Source organism: Phyllopteryx taeniolatus, chromosome 17 (genome assembly GCF_024500385.1).
Source record: "Phyllopteryx taeniolatus isolate TA_2022b chromosome 17, UOR_Ptae_1.2, whole genome shotgun sequence".
Lineage (NCBI taxonomy): Eukaryota > Metazoa > Chordata > Actinopteri > Syngnathiformes > Syngnathidae > Phyllopteryx > Phyllopteryx taeniolatus.
In genome coordinates this window covers 9,287,105-9,305,993 of record NC_084518.1, presented here as the reverse complement: position 1 = coordinate 9,305,993, position 18,889 = coordinate 9,287,105, and the positions used below count along the sequence as shown (strand labels likewise).

The following is an 18,889-nucleotide window of genomic DNA, read 5'->3' as shown; positions in this document are numbered from 1 at the left end:
TAGGATCCTTTGCTTCATCACTGAAAGACACAGTGCATCCATCCATCCATCCATCCATTTTCTGAGCCGCTTCTCCTCACTAGGGTCGCGGGCGTGCTGGAGCCTATCCCAGCTGTCATCGGGCAGGAGGCGGGGTACACCCTGAACTGGTTGCCAGCCAATCGCAGGGCACATCCAAACAAACAACCATTCGCACTCACAGTCATGCCTACGGGCAATTTAGAGTCTCCAATTAATGCATGTTTTTGGGATGTGGGAGGAAACCGGAGTGCCCGGAGAAAACCCACGCAGGCACGGGGAGAACATGCAAACTCCACACAGGCGGGGACGGGGATTGAACCCCGCACCTCAGAACTGTGAGGCTGACGCTCTAACCAGTCGGCCACCGTGCCACAGTGCATCCATAAATGTGATTTGTCATTGTTTTATGTGATTATCCAAGCCAAAGGTCTTTGCCTATTTTTAAAATGTCTGAGCATACAGTATATCAATAAGCCAGTGTTTTCTTACTTTAATCGACCAAACATTCTTTCGGATGGTGTTTAGATTGGAATCATAACGTTAGATCATGTGTTATTTTCCTTTCAGACATTGACGAATGCGCATCCGACTGGAGTCTTTGCCAGCCATACGGCTCTTGCGAGAATAAGCCGGGCTCGTATGTGTGTGTTTGCCATCACGGCTACGTTCTGTCGGAGGACAAACACAGCTGTGAGGGTAAGCTTCCTCTTATTCCTCCTGCATTTTTTGATGCCCGCGTTCATCTCGAAGCTTTAACCAGGCCGGAACATTTAATTCCTCCCTGTGTGTGCCAGACTCAGGATCAGCTCACATTAAACCAATTCCGGAGACTTGTAAACCCTTTTAAGGACTAAAAATGGAAATTCCCACTGTAGTTGTGTATGTGAATGCTGAGAAATGCTGTTGCTGTTGCCTAATATATCACAGCAATCCCCAGACACCACATAAATATTGACTTTTGACTGTAAAAAAGATAAAAAAGGTGATGACATCGGAGCTTAGTAAGTGCAATGATCTTACAGCAAACCATGACATCATTGTCACACAATTGGTTTATTCATTATGTTTTTGTTGTTGCTGGGTAATGACTCTTAGCAATCTGTTTCCAAGGTCATTTGATTGCATGTCAGATGCTGACCTCTCATCATGTTTGCCCCCCTCCCCACTTGCAGCACCTCAAATGGTAGCAGATGAGAAGAAGGAGTGCTACCTGAACCTGGATGATACCGTGTTCTGTGACAGCGTCCTGGCCACAAACGTCACCAAACAGGAGTGCTGCTGCTCCATCGGGGTCGGATGGGGAGACCACTGTGAGATCTACCCATGTCCTGTTTCTCACTCAGGTACAAACAAAACATGTTCAATATTTGCTGGCAGTGGAACTGTAGTTATTGCGAAGAGTACATGTAGTTAATTAGGTATAATGGGATGATTGGGAGGGCCAGTTAAGCGCAAGTTCTATTTTCCAATGACACTCTGACGACAAACAACTGATTGAAACAATTTAATATGCAAATGTAGGGTATAATCATAAAAGAAATAAAAAATAATCAATTACAAAACCATTTAAAAGGTACAATGGTGGATTCAGCCATGCATGGAGTCACAGATAAAATACTATAATAATAATACTATAATAATATGATTGAAGGGAATCAATGCATCCACAAAGGATAACTCCATTTGAATGCTGCAAAATACTCAAAATGCATTTTTTTGACCTGAGTCCTACTAACATTTGGGGAAAGCTAGGGATTTATGAGCATCAATGAATAATTTAAATTTGAGCAGATTTGATAAATAATCATCTAGACTAAGAAGAAAGGCCTTGTAAATCATTATTTTAAATCATAAATCATATGGGAGAGGGTCAAAGTAGAGGCGCTGCTCCTCCGCATCGAGAGGAGCCAGATAAGGTGGCTCGGGCATGTGGTTAGCGTAACCCCTGAACGCCTCCCTGGTGAGGTATTCGGGCACATCCTACTGAGAGGAGGCCCCGGGGATGACCCAGGACACGCTGGAGGGACGATGTCTCCCGGCTGGTTTGGGAATACCTCGGGAAGTGGCTGGGGAGAGGGAAGTATGGCCTTATTGGAATGTGCTTGTTTTGTTGAACACCTTTAATAGTATGAATTTGTAATACTGTAAACTCCTAGACGTAGAGGATGCCCTATAGGATACACTGTGGTCATCTGTGACAATAGAATTCCAAATTATTAACTGACCCATTATGCATTTTGGGAATATCTGGTCAATGTGTAATAACAGTGTAATATTGTGTTCATTCCACTCTTGCTGTCTTATCCACCCAGCTGAATTCCACTTCCTGTGTCCTCATGGGCAGGGTCTCTACTATGAGGAAGGTCTCATGTATAGCCGGCCTGCCTACCAGGGTATATATTGTCGTCACAGTTGCAACTTTTTTATTCTCCTACATAGCTAACTGCCCAACAACATCAATCCTGTGATTTGTCACTTGAGTGACTTGTAACCCTCACAGATATCGACGAGTGTTCGCTTTTTGCTGATGAAATCTGCAAGAAAGGTCGCTGTCAGAACACGCAACCAGGATACGAGTGCTACTGTCAACAGGGCTTCTACTATGACAGCAACCTTCTCGAGTGCATTGGTAGGCATCTAACGCAACGTTTTTACCAAGTGGTACAAATCAGTTCAGATGTCCTAATTGTGGAACAGTAAATACTAATCTCGATTGTGTATCCATCAGATGGTGTGAAGGTGGGATAATGTAAATCACTTGTCAACATACGTTAATCCTCAGTCTAAACCTTTTAGCTTTTTTTTCTTTCTTTCGTGGTCGATGCACCAACCCCTGCCAACGTTGAGTGGAAAATGGTAATGTAGTTTTTGTGTAATAACCTTCTGCCACACACTGTGCTTGGCTGAGGTAAGAGAAAGATTGTTGGTAGTGATCTAAACTAGTGGTTCTAAAACATCTTACACCACTTAAAAAAATACTTACATACAGTAGTACAGTAGTAAGCCCATGTGTTTATTAAAAAAAAAAAACAGGGCAGCGGTTGTATTCCTCAAAAGTATTGGATATTTAATATTATAGTCAGCCAATGGAACATTATTTAAAGTTTGTACCTAAATAAATGTTTTAAAAACAAAATGTTAATATAACGAAATATTAATGCAAACATATTGTACTCAAATGTTAAATACAACTGAACTGTAATAAACAAATATATAATATATATAATCTATAATATAATGGTACATGTTCTCTCTCTCTCTCTCTCTGTGCTGTACAAAAAACAATAGCTACAGTAGATCATAGTACATAGTAGTAGTACATCATGACGTGGACGCCACGTCAATGCCCCACATTCAACATGGCCACCACGTAGGAACGTCTTTTGGAATTGAATCTATTTTTTTTTTTTTTTTTTGCATATCTGCGACCCGGAAATACGTCAGTCCCATTCTCTGCCTGCCTTGAGCCACAGCGCCAGTAAACAACAGCGGCCATTTCTGGAACGAACAGACTTTGTCAACGGCAGTTTAAGTGACAAATGGAAACTATTTTTGGACATATTATTCAGTTCCGACAGTCCGTTTTATCCCATATCCATTATATCGGGGTCAGTCTTATTAAGGTTCTACTGTACTGGATAATTGTTTTTAAAAAAGCCACTGTAATATTAAGCACAGTTTGTACATTTCATTCAGTGATTATTTTGCATACCACTAGATGGAGCCCGCGTATTTGTACTAAAGAAGAGCATCATAAATTACTAGTTATTTTCTTCCAAATTACAATTTGTTGGTATGTTCTCCCTCAGATGTGGACGAATGCCATGATGAGTCTTTGTGTAGAAATGGTCATTGCTTCAACACCGAAGGGTCCTTTTACTGCAAATGTAAGCAACCGTGGACCCCAGACTCTAACAAAAAGAAATGTGTGCTAGCAGCAGTAGCTGGTGAGTAAGCTACAACCTTCTCCAAAAAACCCTGACATTACCGTAAGGATGTTTGTTTTTATTGTGTAGATGTGAATGAGTGTGAGGACCGAGCCAACTGCAAGAACGGCCGCTGTGTTGACACTCCAGGGTCTTACTACTGCATCTGCTCCCCGCCATGGACTCTAGCTATCGACCGCAACCGTTGTGTGACTCCTGAGGAGCAGGCCGGTGAGTGCAGACCCTTATAGAGAACATCAATTTGTGGTTAGCAATGGAAATGTATTTGGATGCAGCAAAACATAGGTGAAATTATTGTCTTTCTGGGGTAGTACATGCTTTGGTTTCACTGCAGGGGAAGAAAGCAGGTGTCAACACTCTATGCACTGGCAAAAATAGATAGAACCTTGAAAGTACTCCATGTACAGAACTCAACATAACAGGATCAAAACAATCTGTGCACCACATTTACTGCACTTGAAAACACCACTTTTTCTATTCCTTTGATTTCACTTTTCTTATTTGAATGAGAACAAGTTTTTAGTTAAAGTTAGGAGGTGGGTGGAGGAAACATTTTTTTCTCATTCTTTCCATAGCTATGTACATTTTGCACAAAACAAAACACGTAAAAAAAACAACCTTTTGTCAACAGTCATTTTTACACAGTTTTTCTGCCTGTGCTGATGTTATCAATCTTTTTTTGGGCAATACGATAAATGTCTTTATATGAAGAAAATAGGTGGTACACCATCCAGCCAAATACAGTAGCATAGCAGGCCGGAGTGTTTAATAAAACGTGAAACAGGAATTTTATCCCCAAGTATATTTTATATTATTGCAAGCCAATTTAACATTATGCACATAGTTTGAACATCAAAACTCGTCTTAAATATAGGAAAATAAAAACTATTGCACATAATAGTTAAATAGAAATTGTACCTAAATGATGACTGGTTAGCTCATCTGCCTCGCAGTTCTGAGGACTGGGGTTCAAATCCCAGCCCCCGCCTGTGTGGAGTTTGCATGATCTCCCCGTGCCTGCGTGGGTTTTCTCCGGGCACTCCGGTTTCCTCCCACATCCCAAAAAACATGCATGGTAGGTTAATTGAAGACTCTAAACTGCCCGTAGGTGTGAATGTGAGTGCGGATGGTTGTTTGTTGTTGTGCCCTGCGATTGGCTGGCGACCAGTTCGGGATGTACCCCGCCTCTCGCTGGAAGATAGCTGGGATAGTGTGGATAAGCGGTACAGAAAATGGATGGATGGATGTACCTAAATGCTTACAAACAAACAGTTCTTAAAGATTAAGTGCAAATATATTGAATTTAAAAGTTAAATACGTCTTGGGCAGTGATTAGAGTACCACAAGAGGGATCAAGAGGAAGTAACACATTATGAGAAACACTTAACTATGTAATAGGAAAACTGCATCGCTTTGATAATTAATTTTTTTTTTTTTAGAACTAACAACATTGGGCCAATGAAAAATAGCACGTGCCACCTACAGCCACAAGCCTGTTTAAAAAAGACAAACTATGGCCTGACAATGCTGTGCCAGACAACAGAAAGACAACAGGACGTCAGACACACACAAATTACTCCAAAACACCACTATAAGGATTACGATCTGAATCACTGCTCTTTATTGAATAAGGAAATATACATGACAAAGAAAGAAAATCATTGTCCTCTGGTGTGACACTATTAAAATGCAACAGATACATCATGTTGAGTAAAGAGTAACTTATAAAACAATTGCTCTTTTTGACAAATTCCTTTTTCAGATTGACTTTGATGTAAAGTAACTTATGATATATTGTTTTTGTGATACTAATAAAAGTGTTTCCTCAAGCATAATATTGAATGTGGATCAAAGCTAGTGTGTGTGCATTTATGATAACTGAGCATGAGGTGTCAAGTTTCCAGCTTGATTCTAGTGAGGTACCATTGCCATCTATTATGGATGAACTTGGTCCTGTTGTTTTGTGATACGTAATGTTTACCAAAACAATTTGAAAGAGGTTGTGATTAGGATTCGTTTGGTTTAGGAGAGTAGAAAACAGTCAAATTCTCAGCTGTCCCTATAGTTTTATTTGAGAGCAAAAATCAACTATGAATTTCTCTGCAGTGACTTTCCTACAGTCAATCTCAATCTACTCTTTCCTTGACTCACCACCTGGCATTTTTCTTTTTACTAGCATTCAGATATGACTGACAGGTCTGTGATAAGTGAGTGCCGTTGTAGGGATTACCCCCTTCTGTTTTATTGGCAGCACACACATCATTCTGGCGTCCACTGTTCCTGCCTGTGAGACTTGTTGTTGCTGTCCAAACCTGAGAGAGGTACTATCAGAGGTTATTTTTTGCAATGACAAATTATAGATCATCCTTTCACAGCACAGCTGGATGTAAATGTGAGTTTGGTTGTCCAAGCATAACAAAGACAACATAAATACATCACTCTGAAGTCTTCACTGCATTTTGTTCCGTTGGCGTCTACATTTAGCGATTGTACCTTATTCCTTAAGTTGCTCCATTTGAGCTGCTTGACTCCAGCCTTTGCCAAGACTTGCAGTTTGGTTCTATGACCACAGTACTATACAATACATGCCTCCAGATCGATTTCTCTAAAGCACAGGTGACAAACTCAAGATCCAGGGACCAGATCCAGCCTGCCACATTTTTTATGTGGCCCACTAAAACAAAGGATTCAAAGGATTTGTTGTTTTCATTTTGGCAGAACATTCCTACCAACTTGTGGAGATATAGCGTTAAAATGTTTATCACCATTTTAATTTTACAGATATTTTTTGGGGGGGTCCAGTGACGCACTTGGGCCCTGGCATGAGTCACCCCCCGCTACATAAGAACTGGAGCGCCTCCGTTCGCATCAACATTTATCCAGCACAATTACAAGGTGCAGTTAGCTAGCTAGTATGACTACACCCTGATAATGCATCTTCTCTTTGGATTGTCCACTGGCATGAGCGCTTTAGAGCGCCTCGTTGTCGGCTCTGAGTGCACGTATGTCACGTACAGAAAGGATGGGTGAATTTTTTTGTTTTTAAGTTTGACTTGACAGCCAGCATGTCTTCGGGCTGACGTGACTGCATTAGAACGTCTCGTTGTCACGGTGTGGAAAAGCCAGGCAGCAACCCGATGGGCTATATTCTAGCCACCAGATGCTTTAAGTGGATATATTTTTGTGGCTCAAATATGTGAAGGCCTAAAAAAGATGCCAGAAGAAGCAGCATCCATTTCTCCAGGTTGTAGTAGAGGTATTTGATTGACAGTTGAGCGGGGTGTGATTTCAACACATTCAGCAGACACACTCATGGCATGAGAGAGCGGAAACAATGGCTTGATTTTTCATGATTTTGAAGCCTCATTTTCTATTTGATATTTATATATATATATTTTTTTAAATCATTCAAATTTGGTAAGGTTGTTAACAACACTCATATTTTCATATTTTCATTTGAGAGGGACTTGAATAAGCATTATTATTATGCGCATCCGTAAGCGATACAAAAATAGAAAAAAAAATATTGGACAATAGTTGTGTACTAAAATACTTTACTTTCTGCTATTTTACATGACTTGTAATTTCAAATTGGATTTGTTGTTAAAAATATAAATAATCAAAATCTATGCAATTATGTATATATAACAATATAAAGAAGTAATTATACAAGTACAGTATATGATTTTTACAGTCACAACGTACCTCTGAGGGACATCATAACTACAAGTATGATGTGCATTTGCAACATCTGCTACACTTATGGACAGGGGGTGGACACTATTATACAGCAAATATGCAGTACAATCTAACGAGAAGCAATACAAGAGGTGTATCAAAGAAATTTGCCTTTACAAAGATAATGCGTTTGGTTGATTGAGACTTACATATAGCTGCATTTAATAAAGTAATAAAATGTTCCTTGTATTGTATGTTATGCAATACAGTATACCTGCTATAAATGCAGCCAGGGGTGTGTTTATGCAACTGAATCAGCATCTCTCTTATTGGTAGTTACTGTTATACCATCTTGCTAAATTGTTTGTGTCCACCACTTTGCCAATAATAGCCGGCCCCAAACAGATGTTCATACTGTAACCAGTGTCTGTGGTGCCCTTTGCAGATGTGAATGAGTGCCAGGATCCCTCGTACTGTAAGAATGGGAGGTGTGAGAACACGCCCGGCTCCTTTCACTGTTTTTGTGACCCTCCTCGCACCTTCAGTGCGGCGCTCAAACAGTGCGTCTATGACGGTGGGTAAATTCAGTATCAGCTAGTTTGAAAAAATTCCCTATTGACACTTGGCAACATGGTGCTAAATGTACAGTAATTTCTCCTGATTTAGGTGTGTGTTAATTCATATATTTAGCTGTACTGTGTGAACCTCTTACAAACATGCACAATTAGATTGTTTTGTTAGTGTTGAATGTGAATTATTATACGGTACTTGTTTGAGCTCATGTATATTTTACTGTTTCTAATATTTCCCCCGGCGGCACGGTGGACGACTGGTTAGAGGGTCTGCCTCACAGTTCTGAGGACCGGTTCAAAACCCGGCCCCGCCTGTGTGGAGTTTCCATGTTCTCCCCGTGCCTGCGTGGGTTTTCTCCGGGCACTCCGGTTTCCTCCCACATCCCAAAAAACATGCATTGATAGGTTAATTGAAGACTCTAAATTGCCCTTAGGTGTGAATGTGAGTGCGAATGGTTGTTTGTTTATGTGTGCCCTGCGATTGGTTGGCAACCAGTTCAGGGTGTACCCCGCTTCCTGCCCGAAGATAGCTGGGATAGGCTCCAGCACGCCCACGACCCTTGTGAGGATAAGCGGCTCAGAAAATGGATGGATGGATGAATATTTCCCCCCCTGCACCGCATCCAAACAAGTTTGCAAAAATACTCGAAACACATCTATATTGTGTAAACACAATAATGACCATGTGTGAACTGTGTGTTGAAGTAAAACCTTTCAAAACATGATTATCTTTGGAAAGGCAGCTTTATTGATACCACTACTGGATCTTTTTAGAGTGTGTACGTGTGCCTAAGGAGGTAAGCAGTTTACTAAATGAAGAATATTGCATGGCCTAGACTAGAGAGATGTGTTCAACTGCTGAGTGGTGATCCTGAGCACTCTAAGCTATTAGTGTTATTTCAAGTTCATCTACTGTATATGACACAATGAACCGTCACCTGCAGTTCATTGTGTTTTTTTATGAGAACAACTCTTGTTTGTGATTTCTGACCATTACACAAGAATGAAGACTTGTGTATGTTATAATAATATATAATGTCACCCTGCTTTCTTTACGCAGATCGCACTGCAGCCCACAAAGACGTGTGTTTCCTGCAGGTGGACGAGGGCTTGATCTGCAGCGAGCCCAGGAGCGTCATGCTGGTGACCTACTCGGAGTGCTGCTGCCACTACGGGCGCGGTTGGGGGCCCGAGTGCAACACCTGTCCGCCGAGGCATTCGGGTTAGCAAAAGTCAATGTCGCACTGTCATGTTACTGTCACCACGAGTTTCCCTTGTTTGTATGCAGAGATGTTCAACCATTTGTGTGAGATGCTCCTGGAGACGGAGTCAGACGGGGAGCAGGATATCCTGACAGCTTTCGCTAACTATAATCCAGGTTGAAGCATATACACGACATCTTTGACTTCAAATACTCTTCAGTGTTCTCTCACTATATCGCAATACATCCTTCACACCTCCGCTTTTTTTGTGGGATTTCAAGCCATTTTATGGGGTTTTGCATGTTTGCAGTTCGACATCCGCAAATTCATCTGTTTGCTGATATTTATTTTTATTTTTTTGCTGAAACGCTCACCTGTTCGCTGTTTTATATTACAGTATCACTTTGTTGAAGCGAGTTGAGGAGCTTCATGTAGTGCTTTGCCACCATCTTGAGGAATATATGGGCAATTGCAGTATAAACCTTTTTTGACAGTGCTTCAATTACTTGTGGAATTTCAAAGTCCCTATAACCCGTGAATAGCGGGTATACTTTCTGTAATACCCTCGCATGTGGGAAAGGAGAATCACAGTGAATTTGATGAACGCCGGGAGAGCAGTAAAAACAAACAGAATCACGCAGGAGCTGCTTTTGGCCATATCTCACGCTCAGAAACTCACACGACATGTGCCACCTGACTAGGCCCCGCCTCTTAAAGGCACATACCTGTGTCTGAGATAGAAATCGTAATACATACAGTAGTTTCTGTACATTTTATGCATGCAATTTTTTTATGGGTGTGTTCAAACACGCTTAGAATGTGCTAAAAAAATGTTGTAATGAATGTAAATGTGTTTAAAGCATGTTGGAATGGTAGAAATATATGAACAATTATACGGTCACTTTATATCAGATTTTCACCAATTGCGAGTGGGTGTGAAATGGTGGATTTACTGTATTCCATACCAACCTTCTTTTTTTCCCATTTTAAAAAAAAATATTCTCTCACAGGTGACAGTTCAGAGGAGGATTCAGATGAATGCAGCTGTGCAAATGGTCACTGTGTGCGCTCCTATCTTGGCACCATGTGTGAATGTAACCAAGGATTTAGGTTGGACCACTCCCACACTCACTGTATAGGTTTGTACTTTTATTATACTAGATTATACATTAAATAGACTGATAGATAGAGCACATATTCATCAGCCTATATGTTAGTAATCATTGGTCAGTCATTTTGCATCACTTTTATGTTAACTTTTATCTGAACATTAGCCTGTTTTAATGCCATTCATCAATCATTACGTATAGCACCTATTCATCAGTCATTTACACATAAGGCAGTTTTTTTGCCGCATTGTCTTGTTTAAGGCCATTTATGTGTCTTAAGGTCAAATGTTATTCTGTAGTTGGATGACTATGAGTGATCCTTTTATGAATCCACACTATTACACCACACAGCCGATGCAGCCATCACCATCCAGCTAGTACACCCTGTGGTATAAAAGTAAAAACATGCCACATTAGTGTTTCAAGTTGTACTTTGCTGAGCTAGACTTAATAATACTGTTTGCTGAAAACATTGATTTAGTGTTTATTTCTGCTTTTTCCCCCCCAGATATTGACGAGTGCATAGAACCAGGAATTCGCACTAGTCCGTGCGAGAATGCTCGCTGTGTGAACACCGTGGGCTCCTACAAGTGCTACTGCATACACGGCTTTGTGCCCACACGCAGGCCAAACAAATGTGTCCGCCGTAGAACCCAATAACCCCTTGACATGTCGCTCTTATTTATCCATATACGGTATGCAATACACACTCAAGCACTGTGCACATGCTGTACATACACCTGTCTTATATTTAGAACAAGGAGCTCTGTATACACACAATCAACTTCAAACCATGCCATCTCCTCTCCCTCCCCATTAAGAAAAAAAAACATTATTTGGACGACAAATATATTTGCTAAGTAAATGTTTTTGTAATTAATTATTCAGATCCATTTTTGTGTTTTAATGTTTTTTTTTGTCGATATTGTTTTCTACCCAAGCCCATTTGAGATTTGTACATTGTTTGAAGGCCAAACGTAGCGGTATCCCTCTTTATATCTTCGTCCATATTCATTAATATTTAATTCTAAATTGCCCTACTTTGAATTGTGTGTTATTCAACACTAATTGTTGATTGTTTTATTGTATAGTTTGTGGCTTGAGAGTTTCTGTAAAACGTGTCAATTTTGTTGATGTAAAATATGAGAGACCTGAAGTTTGTGTATAATTTGACATGTGCACCTAAGTAAACTTTAAGCTACAAAAAAAGACCATGCACTTAGCAATGAATGCTGGGAACGTTTGCCAACTGTAGCAGATTTAGTAAAGATGAGAATGTTTTGCTGCATTGAACTATTTGAAAATGATTTAAGAATATCATATTAATAAAAAGATTTCAATCTATTTGTGCATTAGTATTTTGTGTGTTAGGATTTTTTATTTTTTTTTGCATGAGCGCATGCTTTGATTATTCACACGAGTGCAGGGAAAAAATGGCTTTTTCAACTTTTAACAAAGGGAAATAACCACATTTACAGGTTCAAGAAATGGATTAACCCAAATGATAAGTGTTAATATTGTAAACAATACAATAGATGGATAAGACTCGAGTGATATATATATAATTTTTTTTCCACAAATGGCCCAAAAATATTTGCAAGATTTTCCACGAGAGGAAGCTGCCGGTACCTGTGTGCAGTAGGTGTGTTTTCAATAAAGCCAGTTGCTTTTTCACCACTACACTACTAAGCTCAGGGTCATAAACAGAAATGGTCGTAGGTTGTATGAACTGTAAGTCGACAATCACTGGTACTTCAATGCAGCAATTGTATAAAGTATTTATTATTTTTTTCTTATTATTATTATTTTTGATGAATGTCAACCTGAAGATACAATGCAGCAATATCTTATCCCATCCACTAGTTAAACTCAGGATATTTTATAATTTGAATTTATTCAAGGATAACCCCATGAGATTCAGCAGGGATAACATTTTTGAGGGGGGGGTCCCAAAAACTTATACAACATGGATAACAAAGTTACAGAACAAACTATACACATTACGTACACCCCCAAAAAAACAATAATAATAGTAAATTAGCTCACTCACCCAGTTCCACCCACATCCTCTACCTTTTTTTTTTTTATGAATGTCAACCTGATCTTATAGTTCAAATACAATGCAGCAATATCTTATCCCATCCACTAGTTGAACTCAGAATATTTTAGAATTTGAATTTATTCAGGTGGCACGGTGGGCGACTGGTTAGAGCGTCAGCCTCACAGTTCTGAGGACCCGGGTTCAATCCCCGGCCCCGCCTGTGTGGAGTTTGCATGTTCTCCCCGTGCCTGCATGGGTTTTCTCCGGGCACTCCGGTTTCCTCCCACATCCCAAAAACATGCATTAATTGGAGACTCTAAATTGCCCGTAGGCATGACTGTGAGTGCGAATGATTGTTTGTTTCTATGTGCCCAGCGATTGGCTGGCAACCAGTTCAGGGTGTACCCCGCCTCCTGCCCGATGACAGCTGGGATAGGCTCCAGCACGCCCGCGACCCGAGTGAGGAGAAGCGGCTCAGAAAATGGATGGATGGATGGAATTTATTCAAGGATAACCCCTTGAGATTCAGCAGGGATTACATTTTTGAGGGGGGGGTCCCAAAAACGTAGATACAACATGGATAACAAAGAGTTACAGAACATCCATCCATCCATCCATTTTCTGCACCGCTTTATCCTCACAAGGGTGTACTGGAGCCTATCCCAGCTATCACCGGGCAGGAGGCGGGGTACACCCTGAACTGGTTGCCAGCCAATCGCAAGTTACAGAACAAACTATACAAATTACGTACAAACGAAAAAAAAACCCAGTAATAATAGTAAATGAGCTCACTTACGCAGTTCCACCCACGTCCTCTACCTTCAGATATAACAGCCAAAACAGTGAGATGATCCTTAATCATTCAGTGGCAGTGCAAAATATGTTAAAGGAGTAACATAAACATTAAAAACATGAACATGATGTGATAGGATACAAGAATAAAGAAATACTGAAACAATGCAGATAGGTAATTTAGTTCAATGAGCATTTTTAAACATTTTATAACCAATGAAGTTGGGACGTTGTGTTAAACATAAATAAAAACAGAATACAATGATTTGCAAATCATGTTCAACCTATATTTAATTGAATACACTACAAAGACAAGATATTTAATGTTCAAACTGATAAACTTTATTGTTTTTAGCAAATAATCATTAACTTAGAATTTTATGACTGCAACACGTTCCAAAAAAGCTGGGAAAGACTGATAAAGTTGAAGAATGCTCATCAAACACCTGTTTGGAACATCCCACAGGTGAACAGGCTAATTGGGAACAGATGGGTGCCATGATTGGGTATAAAAGGCGCTTCCATGAATTGCTCAGTCATTCACAAGCAAAGATGGGGCGAGGTTCACCTCTTTGTGAACAAGTGCGTGATAAAAGAGGAGAACAGTTTAAGGACAATGTTCCTCAACGTACAATTGCAAGGAATTTAGGGATTTCATCATCTACGGTCCATAATATCATCAAAGGGTTCAGAGAATCTGGAGAAATCACTGTATGTAAGCGGCAAGGCCGAAAACCAACATTGAATGCCCGTGACCTTCGATCCCTCAGGGGGCACTGCATCAAAAACCGACATAAATGTGTAAAGGATATAACCACATGGGCTCAGGAACACTTCAGAAAACCAATGTCAGTAAATACAGTTCGGCGCTACATCCGTAAGTGCAACTTGAAACTTTATTATGCAAAGCAAAAGCCATTTATCAGCAACACCCAGAAACGCTGTCGGCTTCTCTAGGCTCATCTGCAGATGGACTGATGCAAAGTGGAAAAGTGTTCTGTGGTCCGACGAGTCCACATTTCAAATTTTTTTTAGAAATTGTGGACGTCATGTCCTCCAGACCAAAGAGGAAAAGAACCATCCGGACTGTTATGGACGCAAAGTTCAAAAGCCAGCATCTGTCTCCCATTGAAAATGTGTGGCGCATTATGAAGCGTAAAATACGACAACGGAGACCCTGGACTGTTGAACAGCTGAAGCTGTACATCAAGCAAGAATGGGAACGAATTCCACAAAGCTTCAACAATTAGTGTCCTCAGTTCCCAAACGTTTATTGAATGTTGTTAAAAGAAAAGGTGATGTAACACAGTGGTAAACATGACCCTGTCCAAGCTGTTTGGGAATGGGTTGCAGCCATAAAATTCTAAGTTAATGATTATTTGCTAAAAACAATAAAGTTTATCAGTTTGAACATTAAATATATTGTCTTTGTAGTGTATTCAATTAATTATAGGTTGAACATGATTTGCAAATCATTGTATTCTGTTTTTAATTTATGTTTAACACAACGTCCCAACTTCATTGGAATTGGGGTTGTACATACAGTGTACTGGATAAACAGTAATATATGTGTTTGTATTGCTTTTCTCTGTATTGCTTTTAAATATTTTATTAAACATTTTACAAGAAGGCGGCATGGTGGTTAGAGCATCTGCCTCACAGTTCTGAGGACCAGGGTTCAATCCCCATCCTCGCCTGTGTGGAGTTTGCATGTTCTCCCCGTGCCTGCACTCCGGTTTCCTCCCACATCCCAAAAACATGCATGGTAGGTTAATTGACAACTCTAAATTTCCCGTAGGTGTGAATGTGAGTGCGAATTGTTGTTTGCTTGTGTGCCTTGCGATTGGCAGCCAACCAGTTCAGGGTGTACCCCGCCTCCTGCCCGTTGATAGCTGGGATAGGCTCCAGCACGCCCGCGACCCTAGTGAGGAGAAGCGGTGAAGAAAATGGATGGATGGATGGATGGTCCAGACATAAAGATGATGCTCCTCATCCAGTGGGTTCCGGAAGTCACGTTGCTTGGACGCCGCAGCCTCTCACTGTCCTGGTTCCATTCTGTCAAATCATTATGTAATTTAGATCTGGAACAGCAGGGTGACCTACAGCTACTAGTTCAGCCAAATATGAAAGAGGTCACGACGGAAAGAAATGGAGGCTGAACAACAATTTCAACAGGAATAGAATAGCTGCCCTTTGAAATGACTCAAAAGGTGGTGAGAGGCTATTAACACATTTTAGTAGGTCGCACTGCCCGGAGAGTACCCCTCTGATGGCTACGCACTGCATTTACTGAACTGAAGTGTTCTGTGGAAGTGGAAGGACAAATAGGGAGCAATGATTTTCTGAAATGACCTGTCTCTTTCTATCAGTCCCATGGTTCGAAACAAACTTTTTTTGTTTTGTTTTGTTTTGTTTTGTTCTAAGCAAGTGCAAGGTAATTTCATTGTCTTGGCTATTTTATATAAAGCATGGGGGGAGAGCAATCACAGCAGCTGATGTGGTTTGACGTGACTTTTTGTGCCATTAATTAACCACCCTGCGTTTGTTGCACTTCACCCATTTACAAATGTACAGTAACTCCATCCATCCCATCCATTTTCTGAGCCGCTTCTCCTCACTAGGGTCGCGGGCGTGCTGGAGCCTATCCCAGCTGTCATCGGGCATGAGGCGGGGTACACCCTGAACTGGTTGCCAGCCAATCGCAGGGCACATAGGAACAAACAACCATTCGCACTCACAGTCATGCCTACGGGCAATTTAGAGTCTCCAATTCATGCATGTTTTTTGGGATGTGGGAGGAAACTGGAGTGCCCGGAGAAAACCCACGCAGGCACGGGGAGAACATGCAAACTCCACACAGGCGGGGACGGGGATTGAACCCCGCACCTCAGAACTGTGAGGCTGACGCTCTAACCAGTCGGCCACCGTGCCGCTACAGTAACTCTCTTATGGTTAATATGAAAAAAAAAAAATGGCAGTGTTGGAAACCATGTTTTCAGAATAGTGTAAAGGGGAGAGTTCTAGCCTAGAAAGCCTGATAATTTACTTGGATAGCAGCCTGTGTGAAGTTATGAGTGAAAATAAAAAAAAAAGTGTACAGCAGGCGCTGGGAAGCATTTTTAAGCAATAAAAAACTGCAAATGTGTGTAAAGCTCCAACCAAAGCTTTGGGATTCAAACAACTGCCTGTAACTAGTATAAAGGGGAGAGTTCTACTCTAAAAAGCAAGATATTTTACTGGGAAAGCATCCTGTGTGAAGTTATGAGTCAAAATAAAAAAAAGTGTACAGCAGGCGCTGGGAAGCATTTTTAAGCAATAAAAACTACAAATGTGTGTAAAACTCCAACCAAAGCTTTAGGATTCAAACCACTGCCTGTAACTAGGATAAAGGGCAGAGTTCGACTCTAAAATGCAAGAGAATTTGCTGGGAAAGCATCCTTTGTGAAGTTATGAGTGAAAATAAAAAAAGTGTACAGCAGGCGCTGGGAAGCATTTTTAAGCAATAAAAACTGCAAATGTGTATGAAAGTCCAACCAAAGCTTTGGGATTCAAACCACTGCCTGTAACTAGGATAAAGGGGAGAGTTATCCTATAAAATGCAAGAGATATTTGCTGGGAAAGCATCCTTTGTGAAGTTATGAGGCAAAATAAAAAAAGTGGACAGCAGGTGCTGGGAAGCATTTTTAAGCGATAAAAACTGCAAAAGTGTCTAAAGGTCCAACCAAAGCTTTGGGATTCAAACCACAGCCTGTTACTAGTATAAAGGGGAGAGTTCTACTCTAAATAGCAAGAGATTTTACTTGGAAAGCATCCTTTGTAAAGTTATGAGTCAAAATAGAAAACGTGTACAGCAGGCGCTGGGAAGCGTTTTTAAGCAATAAAAACTGCAAATGTGTGTAAAACTCCAACCAAAGCTTTGGGATTCAAACCACTGCCTGTAATTAGTATAGAGGGTAGATTTCTTCTCTAATAAGCAAGAGACTTTACTGGGAAAGCATCTTTTGTGAAGTTCTGAGTCAAAATAAAAAAAAAGTGTACAGCAGGCGCTGGAAAGCCTTTTTAAGCAATACAAAATTGCAAATGTTTGTAAAACTCCAACCAAAGCTTTGGGATTCAAACCACTGCCTGTAACTAGTATAAAGGGGAGAGTTATACTATGACATGCAAGATAATTTACTTGTAAAGCATCTTTTGTGAAGTTATGAGTGAAAATAAAAAAAGTGTACAGCAGGCGCTGAGAAGCATTTTTAAGCGATAAAAACTGCAAATGTGTCGAAAAGTCCAACCAAAGCTTTCGGATTCAAACCACTGCCTGTAACTAGAATAAAGGGCAGAGTTCGACTCTAAAATGCAAGAGAATTTGCTGGGAAAGCATCCTTTGTGAAGTTATGAGTGAAAATAAAAAAAGTGGACAGCAGGTGCTGGGAAGCATTTTTAAGCGATAAAAACTGCAAATGTGTCTAAAAGTCCAACCAAAGCTTTGGGATTCAAACCACTGCCTGTTACTAGTATAAAGGGGAGAGTTCTACACTAGAATGCATGAGAATTTGCTTGGAAAGCTGCCTGTGTGAAGTTATGAGTGAAAATAAAAAAAGTGTACAGCAGGCAATGGGAAACATTTTTAAGCAATAAAAACTGCAAATGTGTATAAAAGTCCAACCAACGCTTTGGGATTCAAACCACTGCCTGTAACTAGGATAAAGGGGAGAGTTATCCTCTAAAATGCAAGAGATATTTGCTGGGAAAGCATCCTTTGTAAAGTTATGAGTCAAAATAGAAAACGTGTACAGCAGGCGCTGGGAAGCGTTTTTAAGCAATAAAAACTGCAAATGTGTGTAAAACTCCAACCAAAGCTTTGGGATTCAAACCACTGCCTGTAATTAGTATAGAGGGTAGATTTCTTCTCTAATAAGCAAGAGACTTTACTGGGAAAGCATCTTTTGTGAAGTTCTGAGTCAAAATAAAAAAAAAGTGTACAGCAGGCGCTGGAAAGCCTTTTTAAGCAATACAAAATTGCAAATGTTTGTAAAACTCCAACCAAAGCTTTGGGATTCAAACCACTGCCTGTAACTAGTATAAAGGGGAGAGTTATACTATGAAATGCAAGATAATTTACTTGTAAAGCATCTTTTGTGAAGTTATGAGTGAAAATAAAAAAAGTGTACAGCAGGCGCTGAGAAGCATTTTTAAGCGATAAAAACTGCAAATGTGTCGAAAAGTCCAACCAAAGCTTTCGGATTCAAACCACTGCCTGTAACTAGAATAAAGGGTAGAGTTCGACTCTAAAATGCAAGAGAATTTGCTGGGAAAGCATCCTTTGTGAAGTTATGAGTGAAAATAAAAAAAGTGGACAGCAGGTGCTGGGAAGCATTTTTAAGCGATAAAAACTGCAAATGTGTCTAAAAGTCCAACCAAAGCTTTGGGATTCAAACCACTGCCTGTTACTAGTATAAAGGGGAGAGTTCTACCCTAGAATGCATGAGAATTTGCTTGGAAAGCTGCCTGTGTGAAGTTATGAGTGAAAATA

General features: G+C 40.4%; 1 protein-coding gene across 4 annotated transcripts in view; it reads left to right on the top strand.

Moving 5' to 3' along the window:
• The window catches only part of ltbp3 (latent transforming growth factor beta binding protein 3), a 54,939-nt gene extending 43,066 nt beyond the window's left edge, over positions 1-11,873 (top strand). For 3 of the 4 annotated variants that reach the window (XM_061750813.1, XM_061750812.1, XM_061750814.1), the window contains 11 exons: positions 589-717; positions 1,194-1,364; positions 2,334-2,414; positions 2,522-2,650; positions 3,831-3,968; positions 4,038-4,178; positions 8,092-8,220; positions 9,279-9,440; positions 9,507-9,596; positions 10,431-10,559; positions 11,038-11,873. In XM_061750813.1, coding sequence (XP_061606797.1) covers positions 589-717; positions 1,194-1,364; positions 2,334-2,414; positions 2,522-2,650; positions 3,831-3,968; positions 4,038-4,178; positions 8,092-8,220; positions 9,279-9,440; positions 9,507-9,596; positions 10,431-10,559; positions 11,038-11,189 — 1,451 coding nt within the window. In that variant the 3' untranslated portion in view covers positions 11,190-11,873. The remainder of the gene's footprint in view (positions 1-588; positions 718-1,193; positions 1,365-2,333; positions 2,415-2,521; positions 2,651-3,830; positions 3,969-4,037; positions 4,179-8,091; positions 8,221-9,278; positions 9,441-9,506; positions 9,597-10,430; positions 10,560-11,037) is intronic. The other variant, XM_061750815.1, reaches the window with a different exon arrangement.
• The last annotated feature ends 7,016 nt before the right edge of the window (positions 11,874-18,889 follow it).